Below are 26,512 nucleotides of genomic sequence, written 5' to 3'. Positions count from 1 at the left end.
GTTCACTTATTGTTTGGTTGAATAGAATGAATGATAGAAAATTATAAAGTATATTTTAACAGAGTAATTCTATGAATAATTGAAGGGAGAAAATATTATTTCATATTTTTGGAGCAATTTTTATTTGTTTTCCTCAACTCTTCCACCCAATCTTAGAGAGATGAAAAAACGCTGGGCTGGTCCGGACGGTTTCTTCTCTCCTTGCTTTCACCTTCTCTTCTTTTCCCTTTAATTTTTATTTTTATTTTATCAAATAATTAAAACTTTTGGTATTAATTCTCTTCAAACCTACATTACACAATCTTTCTTAATGTGTGTCGCTCCGAGTGTGTTCATACTCTTACGCTTCGTGCACACTCTGAATTAAATTCTCATTATTTATAACTTAAATTTATTATTTTCATATTCTTCCTCCATTTTATATGACTTAACTCCAACGAAAGAAATACAGGCGAGGAGTTGTAATAGCCGAAAGGCGTGCGTCAGTCATTTTCCTTTCCTGGGTAATAAATTAGAGAATAAAATATAAAAAGAGAGAAAAAATGATATCAACTTGTGACACCCATTACGATGTACTAAAAGAAAAGAGGCAAATACTATTGGATAAAATATGATTTTTTTTTTTTTCAAGGATAAAATATGATTAACAAAGGTGACTTTTTTGAGCTGCCGCCAAAAGAAGCCCCACCTCACTCGTCACTCTCTTTTGTATTGTCCCAATTATTATTGTTTTCATTAATTTAGTCACCCATTATGTTATTTTTTTATTATTATATGTGTATTTTATCCTTTAATTAATTAATGTGTTACAACTTACGTCATCTATTTAATTTAAATCTATAAAATATGATAAAAATCCACTTATTAAATTTGTATTGTCCCAATTATTATTGTTTTCATTAATTTAGTCACCCATTATGTTATTTTTTTTATTATTATATGTGTATTTTATCCTTTAATTAATTAATGTGTTACAACTTACATCATCTATTTAATTTAAATCTATAAAATATGATAAAAACCCACTTATTAAATGGACTTATTAAATGGTTTAAAAAAGTTGTTATTTGTGTCAAGTTTTAGAGTTAGATGGTAACATAATATTATTAAATTGAGATTTTTATGATCAGTATAAAAACAATATGAATTATCACTCCTTAACAACATTCAGTTTTAATTTTTATAAATAGTGAAATTAAAAATTTCTTCTAGGATAATTTTTTTAAGTTACGTTTATTATTTTTGAGTACATCACAAAGTATTATATATTGTAGATTAGTATTTCTAGTTAAAAAAAATATATACGCTTGTTACCCATGCATTATACTTTATTAATTGATTTGTGCTTTTGTTACGAGAATTCGAGTCATGGGCATTGCATTTAATTGAGAATTGTGTTTTTTTTTTTTGTGAGAATCCGAGTCACTGGCCCTGCGTTTTGTTGAGAATGGTAATTTTTGTGAGAATCTGAGTCACTGCCGTTGCGTTTTGTTGAGAATTGTTTTTTTTTTTTTTTTTAAGAATTTGAGTCACTAACACCGCGTTTTGTTGAGAATAATCACTCTTTCCAACCTATGGTATTTATGTACTAAAAAAACACATGTTAATATTAATATTACAAGAAAGAGAACTAAATATAATCACTGCAGATTTTGCTAATTCTAACCTAGACATATGCATAAATAAAGTTACATTTCATAATTTTAGTCTATAATACCTTGGCTAAGAAGGTAAGTCACATCCCATTATTCTTGACTATTAGACTATCATATTTGCTAACAAATACGTTCACTGCAGTATAAACTATAAAGCAGAATTAAGGTTAAACTTCCACCTCCATTAGGTTAATAGATTCCAGTGATTGTGTTAATCATTTAAGGAATTGCTAGATTATGATTCATAAGGCTTAATTGATAGTCAATCAAAAGTCCATCAACCTCAATGGATGCTGTTAGAAATTACCCCATCCCCTTTTCCTATTGCAACGGGGTTTCTAATAGTTGGCGTTTATGAGAGAGAGAGAGAGAGAGACGTAGTCTCAGACTCTCAGGAGAGAGTCTTCGTGTGAGGTAATTATTTCATTCTTTATATTGATGGAACAGGGCAAAGCTACGCTACAGGTATGCATCACTTTACCTTTTCCCCATTTTCAGTCATTGTTTTCTTGATTCCTACATCATATTGGATATAATTGTTTCGGAATTACTGGTCTTTGATTTTTGAGATAATCTGAAATAGGACCTTGACCTGCGGTGTGAGGAACTAATTCAAGAAGAGTTTGGTGAGTGCTGTAACTTTGATGTGGATGATTCAGTTCAAAAGTTGGAAAAGTTTGGCATTGTTGCTCGGGTGAGACACTCTCTCTCACTTGGTGATAATAGTTTGAAGCTGCACTATTGTCTCAATTATTATTGTTTTTATTAATATAGTCACCCATTATGATATTTTTTTAAGTTAAAGTATTATATATGGTAGATTACAATTTCTAGGTAAAAAAATATACGTTTGTTACCCATGCATTATATACGCTGCATTTTGTTGAGAATTATACCTTTTGTGAGAATTCGAGTCATTGACATTGCGTTTTGCTGAGGTCACTGAAGCTACGTTTGTTGAGAATTGTGTTATTCTGATATATTTTGTTGAGAATTGTACTTCTGTTCCTATTTTATCGGATACTGTGTGATTGTTGGATTACTGTTGTCAATTTCATCAGCTATTGTGGTCCGATGTGCTTCTCAAGGCGTAGATTGACACATACTTTAAGAAAAGATTTATGGACATTTAGTTTAGACGATGATGAGGATCATTTAATAATTTTTTTTTTCCAGATTTAACTGCACTATATGATGTGATTGAACAATACTTTGTGATTCAATTATTGGGTTTGTGGTTAGGAAAGAGCTTATTTATAGTTATAGACATTATTTAAAATTTGAAAGAACACAAAATTTTTTGTAGAAACTAGTAGAATAAATATATAAAAATTTATAAGAACAATATTTGAAAGAACTCTTGTATATTTGATTGAAAATTGATTCATGATTCACAACTACTCATGGAATGTACATTTTGAACAAATAAGCATCTAGCAAAATAATTTTTATGTAGGGATATTTAAAGAACGTGTTTCCAAATAGTTTATATTTTTAATAAAATAAGTGTACTTTTCATCAAGTTAATATATAATAAAAACAAAAAGTTCTTAAATAGTTTAGAAATTTGCTAATGTAAGAAGATTAATTTTTAAATTTCAATCCCTTGAAAATTTTCAATTTAAAATAAAAGTAGTATAAACAGAATTTAAAAATACGTGCACGCAAAATGGGCGTGAATTTATGTAGAGAAAGTCCCATAAGCGCGCCATGGAGGAGACAATTACAAAGGAAGGCAAGTTTGGTTAGCTTTTGTCATTCTACATAAGATAATTTATTTCGTGGTGTATTTTAATTAGTTTGCCATTTCATGCCATTATGCCCAAAAAAAAAATAATAATAATAATAATAAATCATGACTTAATTTACTGGTGGACCCGTATCAATTTAAGGGTGCCCGTGATTGGAAGGGCAGCTGATCGATGCCCGATCCGTCCTGAATGTTCTATAAATGGGACCTTTGCACTATTATTCTCTTCTAGATATTTGTTTGCATCTCATTTTCATCTTCAATTTTGTGTTTGAGACCTTATTTTTATTTTTTGCGCAATTCAAATTTCTTTCACGGGAAATCAAAGACAAAGGAGATGGATCCAAAGTTCGGCTTCACCTCGGTGTGCGGAAGCAGGAGGGAAATGGAGGACACGCTGGCCGGTGGCCCATTTATATATCAATTATTATTGTTTTCATTAATTTGGTCGCCCATTATGTTCATTTTTTTAATTATTATTTATGCATTTTATACTTCAATTAATTAATTGGTTACAACTTACATCATCTATTTAATTTAAATCTATAAAAAATGATACAAAACCCCTGGGTGAAGACAAGTTGTATATTTTGTCGAGTTTTTGAGTTGAGATGGTAACATAATATTATTAGATTTAGATTTTTATGATCAGTAAAAAATAAATAAATAAATAAAAACAATATAAATTATCACTCCTTAACAACTTTCAAATTTAATTTGTAGATTAGTGTTTCTAGTTAAAAAAATATACGCTTGTTACCATGATATGTTGATTTGTACTTTTGTTATGAGAATCGTGTTTTTTTTGGTGAGAATTCAAGCATTGCGCTTTGTTGAGAATTATACTTGTGTTCGGATATTAACTACTGTTGTCCATTTCATCAACTATTGCAACCCGCCTCTCAATGCGTGGATTGGCACGTGCTTTAAGGAAAAATGTATTAGGCACCTAGTTTAAGGGGATTGACGAAAACACTAGATGATGATCATTTAATAATTTTTTCCTGCACCATATGATGTGATTGAATAATTTAAAATCACTAAAATGATTAGATGGTTTAAGGTGGATAGAAAATTGTACTACAATACTTTGTGATTCAAATTATAGGCTTCGATGTTAGAAAAGAACTTATTTAAATTTAAAATAACACAAAAAAATAATAAAAAAAAAAATAATTATGGAAGCTAGTAGAATAAATATATAAAAACTTCTAAGAACAATATTTGATAAAACTCTTGAATATTTGATTGAAAAGTGATTCACAACTATGCAACTCATGGAATGTACATTTTGCACAAATAAACATCTAGCAAAATAATCTCTATGTAGGGATATTTAAAGAACGTGTTTTCGAATAGTTTATATTTTTAATAAAATAAGTGTACTTTTCATCAAAGTCAATATATAATAAAAACTAAAATGTTCTTAAATAGTTAGAAATTTGCTAATGTAAGAAGATTGTTTTTGAAATTTCAATTCCATGAATTTTTTTATCTATTTTTTATTTTTTATTTTTTTTTTAAGTATCATCATCTTAATTGAAAACAAATTAAAAAAATACGTGCACTAAAATGGGCGTGAATTTGTGTAATGAAAGTCCCATAAGCGCCATGGAGGGAGACAATTACAATTGAAGGCAAGTTTGGTTAAAAAAATTTCGGCTTTGGTCATTTCCATTGGGACTACATAAAGATATGTTGCAGTTTGAATGTCATGTTTTGATAATTAGACTCAAAGAAAGTCATTTAAAATCTAGCCATATTAAAAAGTTGTATAGAAAAAATCCAAAATTAATCTTAACTTTATTTAAGATTGAATTGTTTTTCTTAAAATAATATGTATATCAGGGTGCTCTGACTCCGATGCAAGATGCACCGAATTAGGTTTGAGAAAATATTTTTATTGATAGGATGGACTTGGAAAAGAGTTGTTCATCCAAATCTACTGTGTTGACATCTCTATAAGTAAAAATTTAAAAAAAAAAAAAAAAAATACGAAGTTACTGGATTTGAATAGACTTTAACTGTGATTAGACATGGTTAATTAATCATGTGAGTTCAACCCAATTAACTAATAACCTATTTTAACCTAATCATTATGAATATTTATATTAGTTAATTAATATAAATTTAATATGGATATTGTATTTGCCTTTTTTTCTTCTTTTTCTTCTTTGGTGTGGACTTGTATTGTCCCAATTATTATTGTTTTCATTAATTTAGTCACCCATTATGTTATTTTTTTCCATTATATATACATTTTATACCTAAATTAATTAATGATTACAACTTACAATACCTATTTAATTTAAATCTATTAAATAAAATAGAATCCCATTTATTAAATAACAAATTGTTTTTGTGTAACGTACTGTTCTTGATATGATCTAAAAAAACAAAAATAATCTAAATTATCACCCCTTACAAACATTCAAATTTAATTTTACTCAAGCAACGCTTACGTATGTGTACTTTGTTATGAGAATCTGAACCACTCACGTTGCGTTTCGTTGAGAATTGTGTTTGGAATTTTATCAATACTGTACTGTCGTTGATTTCATCAAGTATGACGTTATAATTCATTAGCTTTTTGTGGGAGAGATTGGCGGTGGGATGTGGATACTAGAGTGCTTCTCGAGGCGTGGATTGGCACGTACTTTAAGAAAAGGCGTGGATTCGCAAGCAGCGCTTAGTTTAAGATGATTGATGAAAACACTGATAATAGATGATAATCATTTAATAATTTTTTGGGTAGAAAATTGTGGTTTAAGGTGACCAACAACTTTGTGATTCAATTGGCGGTTTTGTGATTAGGAAATAGCTTATTTATAGGCCTTATTTAAAATTTAAAATAACACACAAAAAATGTAGAAACTAGTAGAATAAATATATAAAAATCTATAGAACTCTTGAATGTTTGATTGAGAAGTGATTCATGATTTATAACTATGCAACTTATGGAATGTACATTTTGGACAAACAAACATCTAGCAAAATAATTTATACCTAGAACGTGTTTTCAAATAATTTATATTTCTAACAAAATAAGTGTACTTTTCAACAAAGTCAATATATAATAAAAACTAAAATGTTCTTAAATAGTTAGAAATTTGCTAATGTAAGAAAATTATTTTTGAAATTTCAATCCCTTGAAATTTTTTAATTTAAAATAAAAGTAGTACCATCATCATCTTAATCGGAAAACAAAATTAAAAATACGCGCACGCAAATGGGCGAGAATTTGTGTAAAGAAAGTCCCATAAGCGCCATGTAGGGAGACAATTACAAAAGAAGGCAAGTTTTAACAGGGGAAAATTACATATAAATGGAGTCAAAGTTCCATATTTACTTACAGACTGAGTCAAAGTTTCATATTTCTCTAAAATGGATTGCTGAGGTGGCACATGATTTTTTACTGTTTAGAAAATTGTGGTGCCTAAAATGCCCTTCCCTAACAAAAAAGTAATACCTTCAGTGCAAAAAAGTAGTACCTTCAGTTCAAAAAAGTAGTACCTTTGGAGAAAAAGTAGTATCTTCGCGGGTGTTTAAAAAACATGGTACCTGGACGCCAAAAAGTAGTACCTTCAGTTCAAAAAAGTAGTACCTTCGAAGAAAAAGTAGTACCTTCGCGGAAGGGTATTTTAGGCATCACAATTTCTAAACAGTAAAAAACCATGTGCCACCTCAGCAATCCATTTTAGAGAAATATGGAACTTTGACTCAGCCTCTAAGTAAATATGGAACTTTGACTCCATTTATATGTAATTTTCCCTTTGTTAAAATGTTTTCAGCTTTGGTCATTTCCATTAGGACTACATAAGATAATTTATGGTTAACAAGATATGTTGCAGTTAGAATGTGTAATTACACTTAAATGGATGGGGAAATTCTTCGACTGGACTTGAGGGTCAAAGTTGACAGACTAATTTCCTTAGATCATTGGATTGTTCCCAACTCACTTGCCCACATCCCATTCTTTCATAATTTTCAAACTCAGTTAAATGAGTTACCAGACCCTCCCTCTGGAACAGATTCAATAATATGGCTATCCTCTCCAAATTGTAATTTTTCCCTTTGCTCATACAATCAGCTACCTCCTTCCCTTACCTTCATTTTTCCATGGCACAAGATCATTTGGTTTAAACACCATATCCCAAAACACAGCTTCATCACCTGGTTGGCCATAAAAAGAAGAATTTATACACTGGATAGGAAACCAATGAGACACAAACACCATTTCAATGCTTGTTATCTTTGTCTTGCCAATAATGAATCATTGGATCATCTATTTTTCCAATGCCAGTTCTCAAAAGTCATTTGGTCTTTCATTCAGCACACAATTAGGATTTATATTGAACCATCTTCTTGGAGTGATTAATCCTTTGGTGTTCTTCACATTGGAGTTCTAAGGGATTCTTGGTGCACAAATTGTTACTTTCTGTTGCTGTTTATTTCCTTTGGATGGAGAGAAATAATAGAGCTTTCAAGAACTCATCCTCATCCCCAAACACTATCATCTGCTAGATAAAGAAAAGCATCAGAGGGAGGCTGGCTTCAATATTCAAACTGAAGAAATCATCAGACCTAAGGAATCTGAATAGACTTGAGGACCTGCAGAAACTTTTCATGGAAGGTTGCAGTTTGGCATATGACCAGGCCCTTATTCATGATTAATCTGTCTTGCTTTGCCTGTTGCTGGTGCTGTCGATGGTGCTGCTATGAGCCGAGGTCTACATTGCTGGGTATCATAATTTTGGCATACATTTTCACTTGAGGTGCTGCTATCTGCTGAGCTTTTGCTGTTACTCTATTAGATTGGTCTACATTGTTGTAGTTTTCCATCAAAGCTTTTGATTTGTTTGTTTTGGTTTTGTATTTACTTCTTGTTGGTTGTTGTCCTCTATCGTTGGGGCTGTTTTGTACATTCTTTTTAACCTTTAACTATATATATATATATATTACACTCAAATAAAGTCATTTAAAATCTAGCGATATTAAAAAGTTGCATAGAAAAAAATGACAGTCTAGTCATTTAAAATCAAGAAAATAGTGATAGTGATAGTGATTTTTGGGTTTTGGAAAAGAGTGAGATCAAATTTTTGTTTAGATATTGCAGTAGCCTATTTTTATCAATTTGTCATTACTTTCATAATAATTTTAGGGTATTCTTAACAAAGTTATCTAGTAGATAATTAAAGGATAAAGATATTATTTTATGGGAAAATTACATATAAATGGAGTCAAAGTTTCATATTTACTTAGAGACTGAGTCAAAGTTTCATATTTCTCTAAAATGGATTGCTGAGGTGGCACATGGTTTTTTACTGTTTAGAAAATTGTGGTGCCTAAAATGCCCTTCCCTAACAAAAAAGTAGTACCTTCAGTTCAAAAAAGTAGTACCTTCGGAGAAAAAGTAGTACCTTCGCGGGTGTTTAAAAAACATGGTACCTGGACGTCAAAAAGTAATACCTTCAGTTCAAAAAAGTAGTACCTTCGAAGAAAAAGTAGTACCTTCGCGGAAGGGTATTTTAGGCACCACAATTTCTAAACAGTAAAAAATCATGTGCCACCTCAGCAATCCATTTTAGAGAAATATAGAACTTTAACTTAGCCTCTAAATAAACATGGAACTTTGACTTCATTTATATGTAATTTTTCTTTATTTTATTATATTTTTGTAATAGTTATCGCTATGTTCACACTTCCCCCATTGCAAACGGATTATACTAACTTATTGTGAATAGTTTTAAAAATAAGTGAACACATTTTATTTCGTGGTGTATTTTAATTAGTTTGGCGTTTCATGTCTTGATTATGCCAAATAATAATAATAATAATAATAATAATAAATCATGACTTAATTTACTGGTGGATCCATATCTTTAAGAGTGCCCGCCCGTGATTGGAAGGGCAGCTGATCGTTGCCCGAACAGTCTTGAATGTTCTATAAATGGGACCTTTTCGTGATTAATCTATTTCATATATTTCTCTGCATCTCAATTTTATCTTCAATTTTGTGCGATACAAGACTAAGTAGCCTTTGAAAGTGTTTAGAATTTGAGACCTTAATTTCACGGAAAATCAAAGACAAAGGAGATGGATCCAAAGTTCGGTTTCACCTCGGTGTGCGGGAGGAGCAGGGAAATGGAGGACGCGGTGGCCGTTTATCCCTCTCTTAGCATGAGAGAAGATGGATTACACTACTTCGGTGTTTACGACGGTCATGGATGTTCTCATGTAAGTGTATAATTTAAAGTCAATCGTTATGATATTTTATGTTATGTTTAGAAGTTTCAATTTAGGTGTTTTTTTTTTTTTTTTTTTTTTTTTTTTTTTGGTACTAATAGAAATTTGTGTGTTATTTTTTTTAGGTGGCGGTGAAGTGTATGGATCGATTACACGGGTTAGTGAAGGAAGAGTTGGAAAGCAGCGAAGGATTAACAGATTGGGAGAGCGCGATGGAGCGAAGCTTCTTTCGCATGGATAGAGAGGTGGCTGAACTGGACGGCGACGGAAACTGCCCGTGTGAGCTTCGAATGCCGGTGTACGAAGCCGTTGGATCTACGGCTGTGGTGTCAATGGTTTCGCCTGATAAGATCGTTGTCGCAAACTGTGGCGACTCCCGAGCTGTCCTATTCCGCAAAGGCAAAGCTGTGCCTCTCTCTGTCGATCACAAGGTTTGTTGGTCGTCATTTTTAAATAGTATGTCTGGTCGTCAATGAAATTTTGACTATTAATTTCGCAATACAGCCCGATCGTTCTGATGAGCTGAGCCGAATCCAAGCTGCCGGAGGACAAGTTATCACCTGGGATTGCCCCCGTGTTCTAGGGGTTCTAAACACGTCAAGAGCAATTGGTAGGAATGAAATTACTACCATTAGTTATTACAATCATATACTGTCATATATATATATATATATTTATTTATTTATAGAGTGTTGTCTGTGCAGGTGATGACTACCTGAAGCCCTATGTTATTTGTCAACCTGAGGTCACCGTCATAGATCGGACGGCGGGTGACGAGTTTTTGATACTCGCCAGCAAGGGCCTCTGGGAGGTGGTAACGAACGAGAAGGCCCGCCGCCTTGCTCGAACGTGCCTCCGTGGGAGGGCAGCTGCAACTGCAGAGTCGAACAGTCTATACTGGCCGGAAATTGGTTTCGGCCAAGAAAATTCCGACCGGGCATGTTTTTGCGCCTCCGCCCTGCTTACGAGCCTGGCGTTGGCCAGACATACTTCAAACAATGTTAGCGTGGTGGTCATCAATTTGAGAACGTAGAGATTTGCTTTCTCTGTTTTATTTTTGTAAGTGTTTTCTCTTATGATCTTATGAGTGTATTTTTTTTTTCCTAGTTATCTTATGAGTGTATTGGATGAAGTTATATATGATATATATTATATAGTATCAAAAGAATGAAATATCCATCAAAACGGAGGAGTGGAAAGATTTTCTTTTTAATTTATTTTGGTAGACCAAGAGAGAAATCTATCAATGAAAGCAAAGAAAGAAAAATTGAAGAGGTATTTTCATTACTCCATTTATCTAAAATAAGTACTTGTCAAAATTATAAAATTATTTTTAAAATGTGTTCAAGACAAGTTGCTTGATCACAATCTTACATAGTCTTGAGTAATCTCATTATAGTTTATACAGACAGAGCCAAACAATATACCGCGGATTTTATTTCATACTTTTTTTTTTTTTTTAATATTTTTTTTTATTTGATTTTTTAATTTTACCTATTCAAAACTAATAAAAAAGAAATTTCATTTGACCCTTGTCAAATCTCTAACTGAGTGAGTCTTAAAAACTTAAAACCGTACACTATTGTTTCTTCTGGATTTTTCCTTTCTCAAGGAGTTCCATTTCTTTCCGTTCCTAGAATTTCAAAAATAACATAAATCTTCACCACCTTCAAAACCTTGGTATCCAAACATTATTATTGTGAAATGCATGTAACAGTTCAAAAATAAAAAAAAATTTAAAAAAAAAAAATTGAAGAAAAGAGAACCCTTCAATTGTATTGCTCCTATTATTATTGTTTTCATTAATTTAGTCACTCATTATGTTATTTTATTTTTCATTATATATGTATTTTATACTTAAATTAATTAATGGGATACATCACTTATTTAATTTAAATGTATTAAATAAGTTACACGAGTCATGTAACATATTTAATTTAAATGTATTAAATAAGTTACATGAGTCATGTAACAATATAAACATATATATTTGGATAAATAAGTAAGAATAATATTAAAGAGAAAAGAAGAATTTACAAGTAAAATCTGGGCATACCCGAAGAAAAACATATTCCACATTGTCCAGCATAAGTCCACGTCAAAAGGCCCAATGTGGCAACCATTTACCATCCTCCTACAACGCGTAGACCATTTTTTGATTGAAAAAAACCTCATTCTTACTGCATCATCAATGGTGGGATCGAGCGTGTTTTGTTGTTGTTGCTCAATTTAAACTTGTAATATTATTAATGTCTTATTACTCCATCCATGCAACGCTACCAAGCCCAGCTGATTTGTGTTTTGTTGTGAGAATCTGAGTCGCTGACAGCACATTTGGTGGTGAATTGTGTATCTGTCGGGATTTTATCAGTTACAGTGTGATCGTAAGTTTCTGTTGTCGATTTTATCAGTTATTGCGTTATAATTTTGTTGTAACTTGTACTTTTATTAACCCTTCATCAACTACAATAATTTCATTATTGTGCTTCTGTAAGAGATAGACCGGAGGAATAAATGTGATAGGACGTAGGACAATTAATTGCTTTTGAGACGTGGATTAGACATGTATACTTAGTTTAATGTGATTGACGAAAAATCTTATAAATGATTGGTTTTGATTTATCTTTTAGAATTGATCTTCAAATATCAATGATGAGGACTACGTAATAATTTTTCCTAATTCAAAAATAGTATTAACGTTCACCTTCTTCAAAATCTCGAAGAAAAGAGAAGCCTTCATTCTTATGGAATTGTATTTTTCCTACTTCCTATTATTATGGTTTTCATTAATTTAGTCACCCATTATGATTTTTTTTTTTTTTTTCAGCACAAGTCTATGTCATAAGGCCCAATGCGGCGACCATTTACCATACTCCTCCAACGCATTAGACCTGGGCGGGAACTCATCAACAAAAAGGCTCATTGCAGGGATCTGGTTAGGTTGGTAGACGCTATTTCTTCGCAAATTGGTATGAACAATTTTTTTATTTATTGAAAAGAGCCTCATTCTTACTGCATCATCAATGGTGGGATTGAGCGTCTTTAATTGTTGTTTAACTTAAACTTGTAATATTATTAATGTCTTCAAGATCGAATATTATTAGGTTGACATTATTTTTCGTAGATTAGTATATTATAGATTGGTATTTCTTGTTAACTAAATATAAATTTGTTAATCCATCTATACCTCGCTACCAAGCCCAATTAATGTAGTCTTTTGTTGTGAGAATCTAAGTTGCTGACACTGCATTTTGCCGTGAATTGTGTTTCTGTTGGATTTCATCAGCTGCAGCAAGGCTGTGAGGTTTCTGTTGTCAATTTCATTAGCTATTGCGTTACAATTTTGTTATAACTTGTGATTCTGTTTAGACTTCATCATCTGTTGTATCGTTATTTCATTATCACTTATGCTTCTGAGAAAGATCGACTAGGAGAGATAGATCAACTTTGATAGAGCGGTGGTTTGAACTTTGAAGTGCTTTTGAGGCGGGCACGTATTTTAAAAATATGTCTATTTGGCACTTAGTTTAAGGTGATAGACAAAAGCGCTGGTAGATGATTGATTTTAATTTATTATTTAGAATTGATCTCTAAATATAAATGGTTAAGATCATTAAATAATTTCTCTTAATTCAAATTTAACCGTGTTATGTGATGTGATTGGCTAAAATGGTTGGATAGTTGAAGGTGGATACAAAATTGTAGCTTAAGGTGACAGAGAACATTCTATGACGTAATTGGAGATTTTGCAGTTAGAAAAGAGCTTATTTACAAAGAGAATAAATATATAAAAATCTCTAAGAATATTATTAGATAGAACTCTTGAATATTTAATTGAAAAGTGATTCATGATTCACAACTATGCAACTCATGGAAATACATTTTGAACAAATATACATCTGAGCAAAATTATTTCTAAGGATATCTAAAGAATATGTTTTCAAATTTTACCCAGGGAAAAAAAAAAAAGGAATATGTTTTCAAATAATTTATGGGAAATTTCATCAAAGGACAGATTTTCTCTTTTGTGATTTTAGTTTGAAACTATGATTACACAGCTCTTATGATCCTAGTGTATTGGATGAAGTTATATATGATATATAGTATCAAAAGAATGAAATATCCATCAAAACAGCGGAGTGGAAAGATTTTTTTTTTTTTAATTTATTTTGGTAGGCCAAGAAAGAAATCTATCCATGAAAGCAAAAAAAGAAAAATTGAAGAAGTATTTTCATTACTCCATTATCTAAAAATAAGGACTTGTCAAAATTATAAAATTATTTTTAAAATGTGTTCAAGGCAAGTTGTTTGATCACAATCTTATATAATCAAACTTGTGTAATCTCATTATAGTTTATACAAACAGAACCGCCAAACAGTATACGGATTTGACTTCACTAATCAATTACTTGTTCATGAACATGAATTGAATTGAAACTAATAAATTATGTTTTTATTTCATACTTTTTTTATTTGATTTTTTAATTCTACCTTTTCAAAACTTCTAAAAAAGAAATTTACTTTTACCCTTGCCAAATCTCTAATTGAGTGAGTGTTAAAAACATACACTATTGTTTCTTCTGGGTTTTTCCTATTTTTTTTTTTGTTTTTTTTTGTTTTTTTTTTATCATTTCTTTATATTCCTAGAATTTCAAAAATAGCATTAATTGTTACCTTCTACGTAGATATATCAGCTGGCGGTAATTAGTTTCCACGTAGATATATTTAGAAATCCCACAACTTGTCCTGTCTTATATGCATCTTTTATGCATTTGTCATTGCTATGTACCAACAATTATGCCTCCACATAAAAAATAAAAAAATAAACTAAAATTCCTACACATCTATGTATTCTAAATAAATGTGTGTGATAGAGAGATTATATCATCCAAGAGTGGCAACTCGTTTCCTTGTCTTAAACTGCACCATGTGACTCCAATAGCCCACTAAGTAGCCACCAACTCTTTGCCAGAAAAGTAGGAGAAAGTAATGTAAGATAATTTTATCTAGCTAGTAATTTTACTTATATATATATATATATATATTATATTTTTTTTTATACAAATTTTAATTTTAGTTAGTTTCTAGGAATTATTTTTCTTTTGTTATTAGGTATTTTATGTTTTTATTTTTATTTAGTGTTAGGCCATGAAGCATGAACACCCCTCCTAAGATCTCGTACCAATGTCGGACACGTATTCGACATGGACACGCGTGTCCGAAGCTGGAAGCTGGGACACGTGTTCGACACTTTTGTGAAGTGTACAGAAATTATTTTTTATTAGACACAGGGTGGACACAGCACGGACACGCGGGGATATGCGGAGGACATGACAGGGGCACGCAGGGGACACGTACCAGATACGGCGGGGTATATTTTGTAATTTTGTAAACGAAAAATGGGGTACCTAATATAATTTTAGAAGTTTAACTCTTTTGACTCTTTTGTCTGAAATTCTGAACTTCTACTTTTATTAAATTTTATGATTCCATTATGTTTATTTTTTTTATTTGATTCATTCATTTCAGTACTGAAATTAAATAAACTTTTAGATCGTAGCAAGAAAAATAGAGAAATCAGAACAATTATATTTGTGGATGTGCGTAAAATGTAAACAGTAAAGTTGTTGATAACTTTGTTTTGTTCTTAATTAATGTATTTATTTTATTGCAGTATTTTTGTGGGGGAGGTTAGATTTATGATATTATGGATTTTGAATATATATATATACAATTTTATAGGCGTACTCCGGTCGTGTATGTGTTTTATTTTTTTAAAATTTGTCATGTCACTGTATCCGTGTCATGTCATACCCGTGTCCGTTTAAATGAGGTTACATGTTTAAATGAGGTTACATTTTCTAATTTAAGAAAAAGGCAGTTTTAAGGTAAACATTATCTTGTTGACTTGCCACTGACCAATTAAATGAGGTTACATTTTTTAACCCGATAACGTTTAACATGATCAATGATGAAAAATACTGATGTTAGCAATTTTACAACTTTTAAATTCCAATTCTAGTCCTAAAATACATGGTTATTGCCATAAAATGCAATATCTATACAAGGATGGAAATGTATTACAACAAAGAAGATCAGTGTAATTTAATTGGATTCTCCGCGAATCCTGGCACGCCCGCACTTCCACTTGGAATGGACTAATTTTTTGTGGTCAAACAATAGCATTACTCTTCTACAAGTAACTCATATTTTCTAGTTAATGAGGTGAACCGGGATATATGGAGAAATGGTTTTGCCTCACTATCATATTTGATCTTTTTTTTCTTTTTTTTTTTTTTTTGAAAGTTAATAATATGATTATTATTTTTTTTGAAAGTTATATTTGGTCTTTTATTATTATTATTAATTTTTTTTTTTTTTTTGAAGTTAAAATTTCAATTTATAGATATATATGAACAAAATTACAGCCCAGAAAGTGCAGCCTGGCCCAAACAGCAACCGGACCAAGTGTATATTAAGCCCACAACCCAATTACACCCAGCCCAAGGACTGCATTCAAATGTTCATTATATGACCGTTATAGGCTTCCTTGCAATCTGGTGAACATGGAGCTCAAACCCTAGTGCGAGCTTGAAGCTTCAATTCCTGTGGTCAGGTGGTTTGGCCGGAGGTCTAGCAATCCCTTCAGTGAGCGCTCCCATTCAACAGCCACTCTTCGAGCATTGTATGAATCAGTGATTGATGAATGCAGTAGTTTGGATCGAGTGGATTCCAAAGTGAGATGTAAAACCGAATTGGCTGAGAGATGCTTCTCCTGAAAAATCCTCCTATTACGCTCCGTCCAAACTTTGTAAACCAGAGTAACCAAACTTATTTTGGAAACTGAGTTGCTATGGAATTCAGAGTTGCCCTTCCAGAGATGAGAGGCCCACGTGATTAACTCAATCCAAGAAGATGGTTGGATATGGAACCCCCATCTTGTTTGTTCTTGCCCCAACCTTTGACACTCATGATTTTTTATTTTTATTTTGTTTGTATTATGAAATTGCAATGCTATATTCCCTTCACAATAAAGTTGAGGGAGAGAGTGTTTTATTTCTCAATAGTTCAAAATATAAATCAGGAAAGCAATGTCCAAGAAGTTAAAGAGAGCAGTTCAATCATTCTTTCCTTAGAAATTTGGTGAAGGAAGAAGAATTAGCTCCACGTATTAGCATGTAGTTCAAATGAATCTGTATTCTGGATTCGTTGGGAACATAAGTGAACTAGATGATACAACAGTGACATTAAGAAGGTATGTATTTTGAAGACAAGTTCATAGATTAAAATAAAAATACACAAATGCTCCATATATAGAGTAGATTTCATTACAGACTAGAGAACACAATATATAAGTAGTTGTTCTCAAAATCTCTTTATTTAGATAGTTGCATATATAGGATGGTCTATCCCATCATTTTACGTACCAGACATTACTAATACTCTTGTAATCAATTTCATACCCCAAACTAAAAGGCGTTTGATTGTTGCAATCCAAGTTGTCCCTATAGCTCAAGCCAACTATGTCACAGTACCTCTTGTAGAATCCAATCCGATTTTCCACCCTATCAGCTGGACCATGGCCACACTCCAGCCCACCATTGATTATGTTGGTGATCCACACAGTAACCCGGGACCTGATTTGCTGATATGTCTGTATTCGACGGTATCCATATTCCGGTGATGACATCGTGGCTTGAGGGTTTGTTATACTGTGGCGTCATCCAAAACCAGATGTCAGTCTTGAATGATATGATTGCGTTGTTGGCTACCGGTTCCGGGTTGTTTATGAGACCCTCACCAATGCCTTCAGTGGCTTGTGCATAGTTGTAGTTGCTGAAAAAAAAAAAATCAAGCAAGGTTAAACTCATCTCCAAAGTTAATCTTCACATATACTTGCCATCCATTCTTTTAATTCACAGAAAAAATCAAGTAGTAATGACTATTTCACGTCATTTACTAGGAATTGATTCCACATCTCCAACCTTCCGGCTAATATATAAAAACTTGTTGGAAAATATATATGCTTCGTGACATTTAAGATATAATAACCTTTATACTAATATGTCATGAGATAATTAATAATATGTTAAAAAATTAATAAATTAAATATGCAATTCGATATTTAATTACATATGTAAATTAAAACAATAGAATAATAAATAATAAATAAAGAATTTGGACCAAAGCTAGTATTGAATACTATGTTCTTAAGACAATTTACACCTCACATGGTGCTGACGGACTCTATGACACTTATCTCCCAGATATAACGATCTACATCCATTAGTAATATACTACAAACTCGTGGATACGACGAACCTCCTCCGTCTGACTTAAAAAATACATCTATACTATAAAAAAGATAAAATTGGTGCAACTCAAACCAAATGGCTCGGACCAATTTTAAAATCACTCGGTGAAATTATATTATAGTCTAAGTGGCTCGGACCACTTAACTTGTGATTTGAACCCACTTGGGTTGGGTTCAAGTATAGGGAGAGAGAGAAGAATCAGAGAATTGAACAATTGAATTCTGCAACCAATGTGGGTATTTAAAAACAAACTGGTGTCTCTTGGTTATTGGGTGTGTCAGTTCACCAACCATTGCACCTGATTAACTAATCAATAACTGAATTTCATTCATCATACACGTCTATTGGATGCAATGTTTCAAGGGGTTGTAATGGTTCAATGTACGACTATATTCACATTGCTACAATATACACAAAATGTTATGTTTTGTCAACGTTTATAATCCAAACTCACAAATATAGTCATCATGCATGCTATCTTACTTTCCAACCCATTCTCAATTACGTTGAATCACGTGTCAATAATTTGCTGTAATTTGGAAACTCTTATTACAGAAACACTCTACGTGAATAATCAGATTCATGGGTTATTAATGTGGCAAAAGTTATGGTGGCACCACTTCAATTACAAACTCCTTGATTAACAATTTTCATTCACACCAAATTTCTAGCATAAGTGACCTATTTGTGGATATAAAGTAATATATTAATGAAAGTACAAAAAATATTGTGTTTTTTTTTTTTTTTTTTTTTTTGTGTCAAAATAAAATGATCATCATTGTCGAATTAATGTGCCAGGCTAGCTAGAGAACTTGGAGACATACTGAGTGAGTTGAATGGGTTCTCGAATTGAAGATATGAATCATATATATATTTTGATTGCATAAGAACGACACGATTACATATTTGTGGAGAACAGGGGAAGTTCAGAGAACATGTATTTAAAACGTTTTCAAAATATTTGTCTTCAAGTCAAGACAAATATTCATAGTAGAGGACCATGCATATCAAGTGTAAAAGACAAAAAAAATTAAATAAAAGAGCACTAATACCTAGCTGCCAAATCTACCTCTCTTAGCTTCGTTTCGTGACTGATGATGGTGTATGGGCGTGTTCATATTAATAAACCCTCCTATTCAAAATGACAGGAGTCTTATCTTTACAGATGGGGTTCTCTTAAGGATAGTTCATTTTTTTCTTGTTGACCTTATAAATGTTACTTATTTTGCTGATAGGTCTAAACTAAGAAAAGTCCACGCCTTGTGCGAAATGGTAGGCCATGTGCACAGGTGGCTTCAAAATCTGTTTCAGACCTCAATCATTATTAATTTTTTTGGCGCTGGAACTCACGTGGAGCTTGTAACGCACTTTTTGTATTATGTGATCAGGGTAGTAAAGCGTCTCCCATACACTTCCTTTTGTATCAATTAGTGGTGATTGTGTTGCTCTTTTCTATAAGTGGTTTTGTCAGAAAAAAATATATATATATATAATAAAAAAAGCTCTACATCTTTTGCCTCCATCCTTTCCTGAATTTTAAACTTACAAGATGCAATTTTGGGGAGAGCCACTGTAAAAAAACAATGTAATTTAGTCTCTCTTTTATATTCTCCTTCCAAACATATGTATAAACAAATGAGTTCGAATCTTATTCAATATTGTATATAGCTAAAAGCAATTTACGGCTGATAAACAAACACAACTAGCAGTTTATGGTTGGCTATCTTCACAATAGTGGACCATGCATATCATGTGTAAAAGACAAAAAAAGAAAAGAAAAGAAAAGAGCATTAATAAAGTAAGACAGAGTAAACTGGGAAGAGTACAAAAGATGTGAAATCAGGGATTGCATTCTCTCTTTTAACCCTTATAAAAGCCCCGGACCTGATGGCTTTAACTCATGTTTCTTCATCCATGCTTGGCCAATTATTGGTCAAGACATCATTAATGCAATTAAGGATTTTTTCATCTCTGGGAGAATGCTTTCTGAAATCAACTGTTCCTATATTGCCCTTGTGCCAAAAGTTCAAAACCCTTCCACAGTGAGTGACTTTAGGCCTATCTCTTGCTGCAATCTTAGCTACAAATGCATTTCCAAGCTAATTGCAAACAAACTTAACTTGGCCCTACCTTCTATCATCAACCTGCACACACTGCATTCATAAAAGGTAGGCATATTACAGACAATATCATTTTAGCCCATGAACTTCTCAATGGGTACCATAGATCCAACCACCCACCTTGTTGTACATTGAAAATTGACCTTAGGAAGGCCTTTGATTCACTGCATTGGCAATTCATCCTTGACACTCTCCACCAGTTTGGTTTTCCATTACAATATATTAATTGGATTGCACAATGTATCTCCACTCCTTCTTATTCTATCTCACTCAATGGGGAGCTCTTTGGTTTTTTCAAGTGAAAGAGAGGGGTTAGACAAGGTGACCCCATCTCTCCATTGTTGTTTGTTCTTGCTATGGAAGTCTTATCCTTATCTCTTGAAAATGTAATTTCATCAAGCTGTTATTTTATGTTCCATTGGAGGTATAGTAAGTTGAACATTAGTCACCTTGCTTTTGCTGATGATTTGCTTCTCTTCTCCTTAGGAAATCTTGCCTCTGTCAATGTGTTACATTCTGCCCTAACTAATTTCCTTCAGTTCTCTGGTCTCTTTATTAATTGTGCAAAGAGTCAAGTTTTCTTCTCTAGAGTTAATAGCCATACCAGAGTAGCTATTCTCTCACTTCTACAATTTGGTGCTGGGGTTCTACCAATCACATACCTAGGATTACCTTTGACCTCTTATGCAATCAATGCCACAGACTGTCAATCTCTAGTCCATAAAATCGATCACACCTAGAATCTCAACTTGGACCTCAAGATTCCTCTCCTATGCAGGAAGGGCTATTTTTATTAAATCCATTCTTCACTCCATCCAAACTTATTGGTCTCAAGCTTTCATTCTCCTTATGAGAGTCATTGAGCAGGTTAATTAGATTTTAAGATGCTTCTATTGGTCTGGAGTTGGTTTGAAGAAGAGTGGTGCTAAAGTGGCTTGGGCTGCAATTTGTAGGCCTAAATTAAATGGTGGTCTTGGTTTCAATTGTATTGACCTTGCTAATAGAGTTTCTTGCCTTAAACACGTATGGAAGTTTTGCTCTAGGAAGAACAGCATTTGGGTGGATTGGACCTATAAATACCTCATCAAAAACAAAAGTTTTTGGACTCTTAAACCATCCTCTCTCAGTTCAAGGTTCTGGAGAAAGTTATTAAAGCAAAGGGATATGGCTAGGGGGGTTATCATACACAGAATTGGAGCTGGCACTGACACTAGGATGTGGATTGACTTTTGGCTGCCAAATGGTCCAATTTGTGATCAGTTGGGCCTATCAGAGATGGATATTCTTCAACTTGACACAAGTGTCAAAGTTGATAGTCTAATATCCAACTCACAATGGACAATTCCAGCCTCCCTACAGTCTTTTCCCTTTTTCCTTTTTGAATCTTTCACTACACAGCTCCAAAGCATCCCCCTACCATCACTAGTTCTTGATTCAACTGAATGGCTTCCAAGTTTACCTTTGGGATTTTCTCAGAATCTCATTATGGAATACTTTTATCCACCCTCACTGTCTTTTACTTGGCATAAGTTAGTCTGGTTCAAGCATTGCATCCCTAAACACAGTCACATTTTCTGGTTGGCAGTCAAAGAAAGATTTTACACTCTTGATGCAAAGCCAATGCTACACAAACATTACACTAATGCATGTTATCTTTGCCTTTCTAATTGGGAATCAATTGATCACCTATTCTTCAAGTGCAAGTTTAGTCGAGCAATATGGGATTTCATTCAAAATGTTGCTGGATTCTACATTAGGCCTGATTGTTGGAAAGAACTAATTCTTTGGTGTTCATCTCTTTGGAGCAAGGAAGGTTACACAATTCACAAACTCTTGCTCTCTGCTGCTGTTTGTTACATTTGGCTTGAAAGGAATGCTAGAGCTTTCAGGAACAAAACATCTAGTGCCCCTCATACCATTAATCTCATCAAGAGCTGCATCAGAGCAAGAATTGCATCACTGGTTTTGAAGAGTGGAGTTGAGCTAAATAAAAAAGGATCAATGGAGGATTTATAGAAGATATTCTTGGATGGCTGCGCTTTTGTTGGGTGTCACACTTGGATCCTCCCAGATTAATTTAACTCATTTGATGTTGTTCGGGGAATCTCCAAGGATGGGATTATGTCACAATTAGTTTACCTCATTTTGTATGTATGAGCATCGTCACAATTAGGCCTCTGGTTTAAAGCTTCTTGGGTTTCTCATTGTACTGTTGATGTATTGTTTTGGTTCTTTTTGTTCCCCCATACTTGGGGGCTCTCTGTACATTCTTCCTTCTTCTATTATAGCTTACCCTTTATCTAAATAAAAAAAAAAACCATGTGCGCGGTCGAGTTTTATTTTCTCACATTGTCAAGTTTCTTGCACATTAATGTCAACCACCTGAGAAAGGTTTTTATTTTTTATTTTTTTTTGGTGTCACATGTGCGTGGTCGAGCTTTATTTTCTCACATTGTCAAGTTTCTTGCACATTTATGTCAACCACATGAGAAAGGAATTTTATTTTATTTTATTTTTTTGAGGGTAGGTAAGAATTTATTTGAAAAGGAAAAAACTGTACAATATTACAAGGGCCATTCCAAGGCATGTTTTTGCACAGAAAAAGCAACCGGTTCCATAATGAGGACCAACTGGTTGGACTGCTAAAAAACCCTAATTTTAGAAAAACAATTTGTAACCTTATTTTAAGTGATTCTCACACACTTACCATGTCTAATAGTTGTTTATTATCAAATCAAAAATGTCGAACTTTTGCTTCCTAGACCGAGGCTTGATGATGAACAATAATTGCAATTCGATCCCGACTCGTTTTGATCACCAGAATTAGTTCCACATATTATAGTTCAAAGTAATCAGTATTCTGGATTTGTTGGGAACATAAGTGAACTAGATGATACAATAGTGACATTAAGAAGGTATGTATTTTGAAGACAAGTTCATTGATTAAAATAAAAATACACAAATGCTCCATAGAGTAGATTTCATTATACACTAGAGAACACAATAAGTAGTTGCTCTCAAATTCTCATACTAGAGTAGCCCCCGGGGGCGTAGCTGTGATGGTTAGAGCTTGGCGCTAGGTTTGAAATGGCCGGTGTTTGACTCTTCCCAAGCCATCTATTCCTCTCGATTTACTGCTGTGCCTGTTGAGGGGCCGGTGCGCGTGGCACAGGTTTGTAACTTGGGGTGGGTCCCTAAGGGGCCCTGCCCAGGGGAGTTCCTGTTTCCAACAAAAAAAAATAATAAATAAATAAATAAAAAAATTTAAAAAAAAAATTCTCATACTAGAGTAGAGAAGTAGAAAACAAACTTACTTACAGAGAAACTTCAAATTCCAATACTAGAGAACACAATAAATAGTTGTTCTCTTTATTTAGATAGTTGCATATATAGGATGGTCTATCCCATCATTTTATGCACTCAGATATTACTAATACTCTTGTGATCAATTCCATACCCCAAACTAAAAGGCAATTGATCGTTGCAATCCAAGTTGTCCCCATAGCTCAACCCAACAAAAGTCACAGTAACTCGGGAGTCGGGACCCGATTTACTATTATATCTAATACCGACGGTATCCATATTCCGGTGATGACATCATGGCTTGAGGGTTTGTTATACTGTGGCATCATCCAAAATCAAAGGGTAGTCTTGAATGATATGATTAAGTTGTTGACTACCAGTTCCAGGTTGTTTATGAGATCCTCACCAATGGCTTCACCCGCTTTTGCATAGTTGAAGTTGCTGAAAAAAAAAAATTTGTAATCAACAAAGTATATAATAATTGACCTATTTGTAGATATAAAGTAATATACTAATGAAAGTACAAGAAGTTTGCTTTCATAGAACAATGTTTTCTAAAAATTAAATCAAATAAAATTAAAAAATATTGTTTTTTTGTGTCAATACTTTGATTCGATAAAAACAACACATTAAAAAATATCTAGTTAGTAATTTTTATTATTTTTTTTATAGGAATTTTAATTTTAGTTAGTTTTTAAGAATTATTTTTCTTTTGCTATTAGGTATTTTATGTTTTTAGTTTTATTTAGTATTAGGTTTTATTTTATTATAAATATGTGTGCTGCAAAGAGTAGAATTTAATTTTTATTTATTCAATTATCAATACAATTGTAATGTCCCAGTTTTTTTATAGATTTTTTCGAATTTTTATTTTATTTATTTTTTGCACCTTATTTTGTGTGCCACGCGGGTCCTGTGGATTGTTTTGGTCATTTTCTTGAGCCGAGAATTTTAGAAATGTAATTTTAATTATATTAAGTCATTTATAAGTGACAGAATTGATCTTAGAATTTTTTGAAGTCGGGACAACTTTCAAACTCGGGAACTTATCTAAGTTTTCTCATCTTAGGTGAGGGGCATCATTGGCATTTCACATGTGTGTGCATATATATATATGTGTGTGTGCGAGCGCATATATATATAACATAGATTAAAATAAAAATACAATTAAAAACACACAAATGCTCCATAGAGTGACTCAGATTTCATTACAGACTAGAAAACACAATAAGTAGTTCTCAAATTCATATACTATTGTAGAGAACACAATAAGTAGAAAACAAACTCACACAGAAGCTTCAAATTCGAATAGTAGAGAACACAATGTTAAGTAGTTGTTCTCAAATTCTCTTTATTTAGAGAGTTGCATAGGATGGTCTATCCCATCATTTTACGTACCAGACGTTACTAATACTCTTGTAATCAATTCCATACCCCAAACTAAAAGGTTTTTGATTGTTGCAATCCAAGTTGTCCCCATATATAGCTCAACCCAACTATGTCACAGTACCTCTTGTAGAATCCAATCCGATTTTCCACCCTATCATCTGGACCATGGCCACACTCCAGCCCACCATTGATTATGTTGGTGATCACACCGTAACCCGGGACCTAATTTGCTCATATGTCTGCATTCGACGGTATCCATATTCCGGTGATGACATTGTGGCTTGAGGGTTTGTTAGACTGTGGCGTCATTCAAAACCAGATGGCACCAGTTACGGTTGTTTATGAGATCCTCACTAATGGCTTCACCCGCTTGCACATAGTTGTAGTTACTGAAAAAAAATAATAATAATCAAGAAAGCAAGGTTAAAGTCATCTCCAAAGCAAATCTTCACAAATACTTATGCTGATTGCACCCATTCTTTTATTTCACAGAAAAATTCCAGTAGAAATGATTCCACATCTCAACCTTCCTTGAAGTTGCCGTACTGCCTTGGCGTGGATATATATATATATAATAACTGACCTATTTGTAGATATAAAGTAATATACTAATTAAAGTACAAGAAGTTTGTTTTCATAGAACTTTTATAAAAAAAAAAATTAAATTAAATAAAATCAAAAAAAGTTAAAAATATTGTGTTTTTTTGGTGTCAAAATAAAATGATCATCATTGTCGAATTAACATACTGAGTGAGTTGGATGGGTCCTCGACCATAGTACTCTGTATTGGGATTGCATGGCCAGCTCTCATCACAGGGATAGTGCGGTGTCCCTACTTCCTCAATGAAGCAATATCCCCATGCATATGGACCACCTGGGGCAGTAGGCCACCCACCTGCACCAAAAACAATTAGGCTCTACGTGTAACCAACAAAAAAAGAAAGAAAGTACAGGACCTTAGGAATCTTAATCATAGTAAACAACTTGAGGGTTAAGATTTAAACTAATTAACCTGTTGTTTCGTGAGATGTTTGAGCCAAGAATGCTACAAGCTCCCTTTTTCGTGTAGCAACATTTCCGGTCGTGCCAAATCCATTGAAAGATTTCGCAGCAGTGATGAAAAAAAGCATCGTATTGGTAGAATCCATTACTGGGACATCTAGCATCATTCTGGTATGCAATAATGCAAGCATTTGGTCAAAAAGAGATGGGGTGATGATGCAGCTAATGTCGTCGTCATCGCCAGCACAGGGGGAAGGGGTTGGAGTGGGGGGAGGGGGACTTGGAGTTGGACCACCGGTGCATTGGCTCTGGCAACCATCTGCGCAGTAAGGTGGTGTGGTGCCACAATAACCATTTTCACTGCAGCATAGCCCATTTGGGCATAATGCACCCCCAGCTTGTCTACCGCATTGTTCAGCGCATATAGCTAATAATGAGGCTAAGGCAAAGAGAATGAGAGTCCAAAACCTCATCTTTAATTTTTACTATGTGTCAAGGCAAAGTGACTAGAAGGGTATATATAAGGGCATGTATTGAGTCTCACTGAGAGCATATGCATTTAAAAGGTTTTCAAAATATTTGTCTTCAAGTCAATAATGGTCGGCTGGCTTCACAATAGTGGATTATATGATTTTAGAGGTATTGTTGGAAGGACCTATCTTCAAGTTACTAAGAACATACTTATAATTGTATTAATTGATTGGTCTAAGTTGTAAGATATAATATTATATA

At 33.1% G+C, this 26,512-nt stretch overlaps 1 protein-coding gene and 1 pseudogene across 1 annotated transcript; one reads left to right on the top strand and one right to left on the bottom strand.

Moving 5' to 3' along the window:
- Positions 1 to 2,093: 2,093 nt before the first annotated feature.
- Positions 2,094 to 10,894, top strand: LOC132316298 (probable protein phosphatase 2C 78). The gene is made up of 7 exons (XM_059814802.1): positions 2,094 to 2,120; positions 2,239 to 2,349; positions 6,680 to 6,728; positions 9,509 to 9,642; positions 9,777 to 10,082; positions 10,156 to 10,261; positions 10,356 to 10,894. The coding sequence occupies exons 1-7, from the start codon at positions 2,094 to 2,096 to the stop codon at positions 10,682 to 10,684; spliced, it is 1,062 nt and encodes a 353-aa protein (XP_059670785.1). The 3' UTR covers positions 10,685 to 10,894.
- A 6,303-nt stretch (positions 10,895 to 17,197) lies between these two features.
- Positions 17,198 to 26,253, bottom strand: LOC132266525 (endochitinase-like; annotated as a pseudogene).
- Between the last annotated feature and the right edge of the window lie 259 nt (positions 26,254 to 26,512).

The sequence above is a fragment of the Cornus florida genome, unplaced genomic scaffold, assembly GCF_030987335.1.
Source record: "Cornus florida cultivar Cherokee Brave unplaced genomic scaffold, ASM3098733v1 CherokeeBrave_3.0.0_Hap2_Chr07, whole genome shotgun sequence".
Taxonomy (NCBI): Eukaryota; Viridiplantae; Streptophyta; class Magnoliopsida; order Cornales; family Cornaceae; genus Cornus; species Cornus florida.
This window is presented reverse-complemented; position numbering and strand designations above follow the sequence as displayed.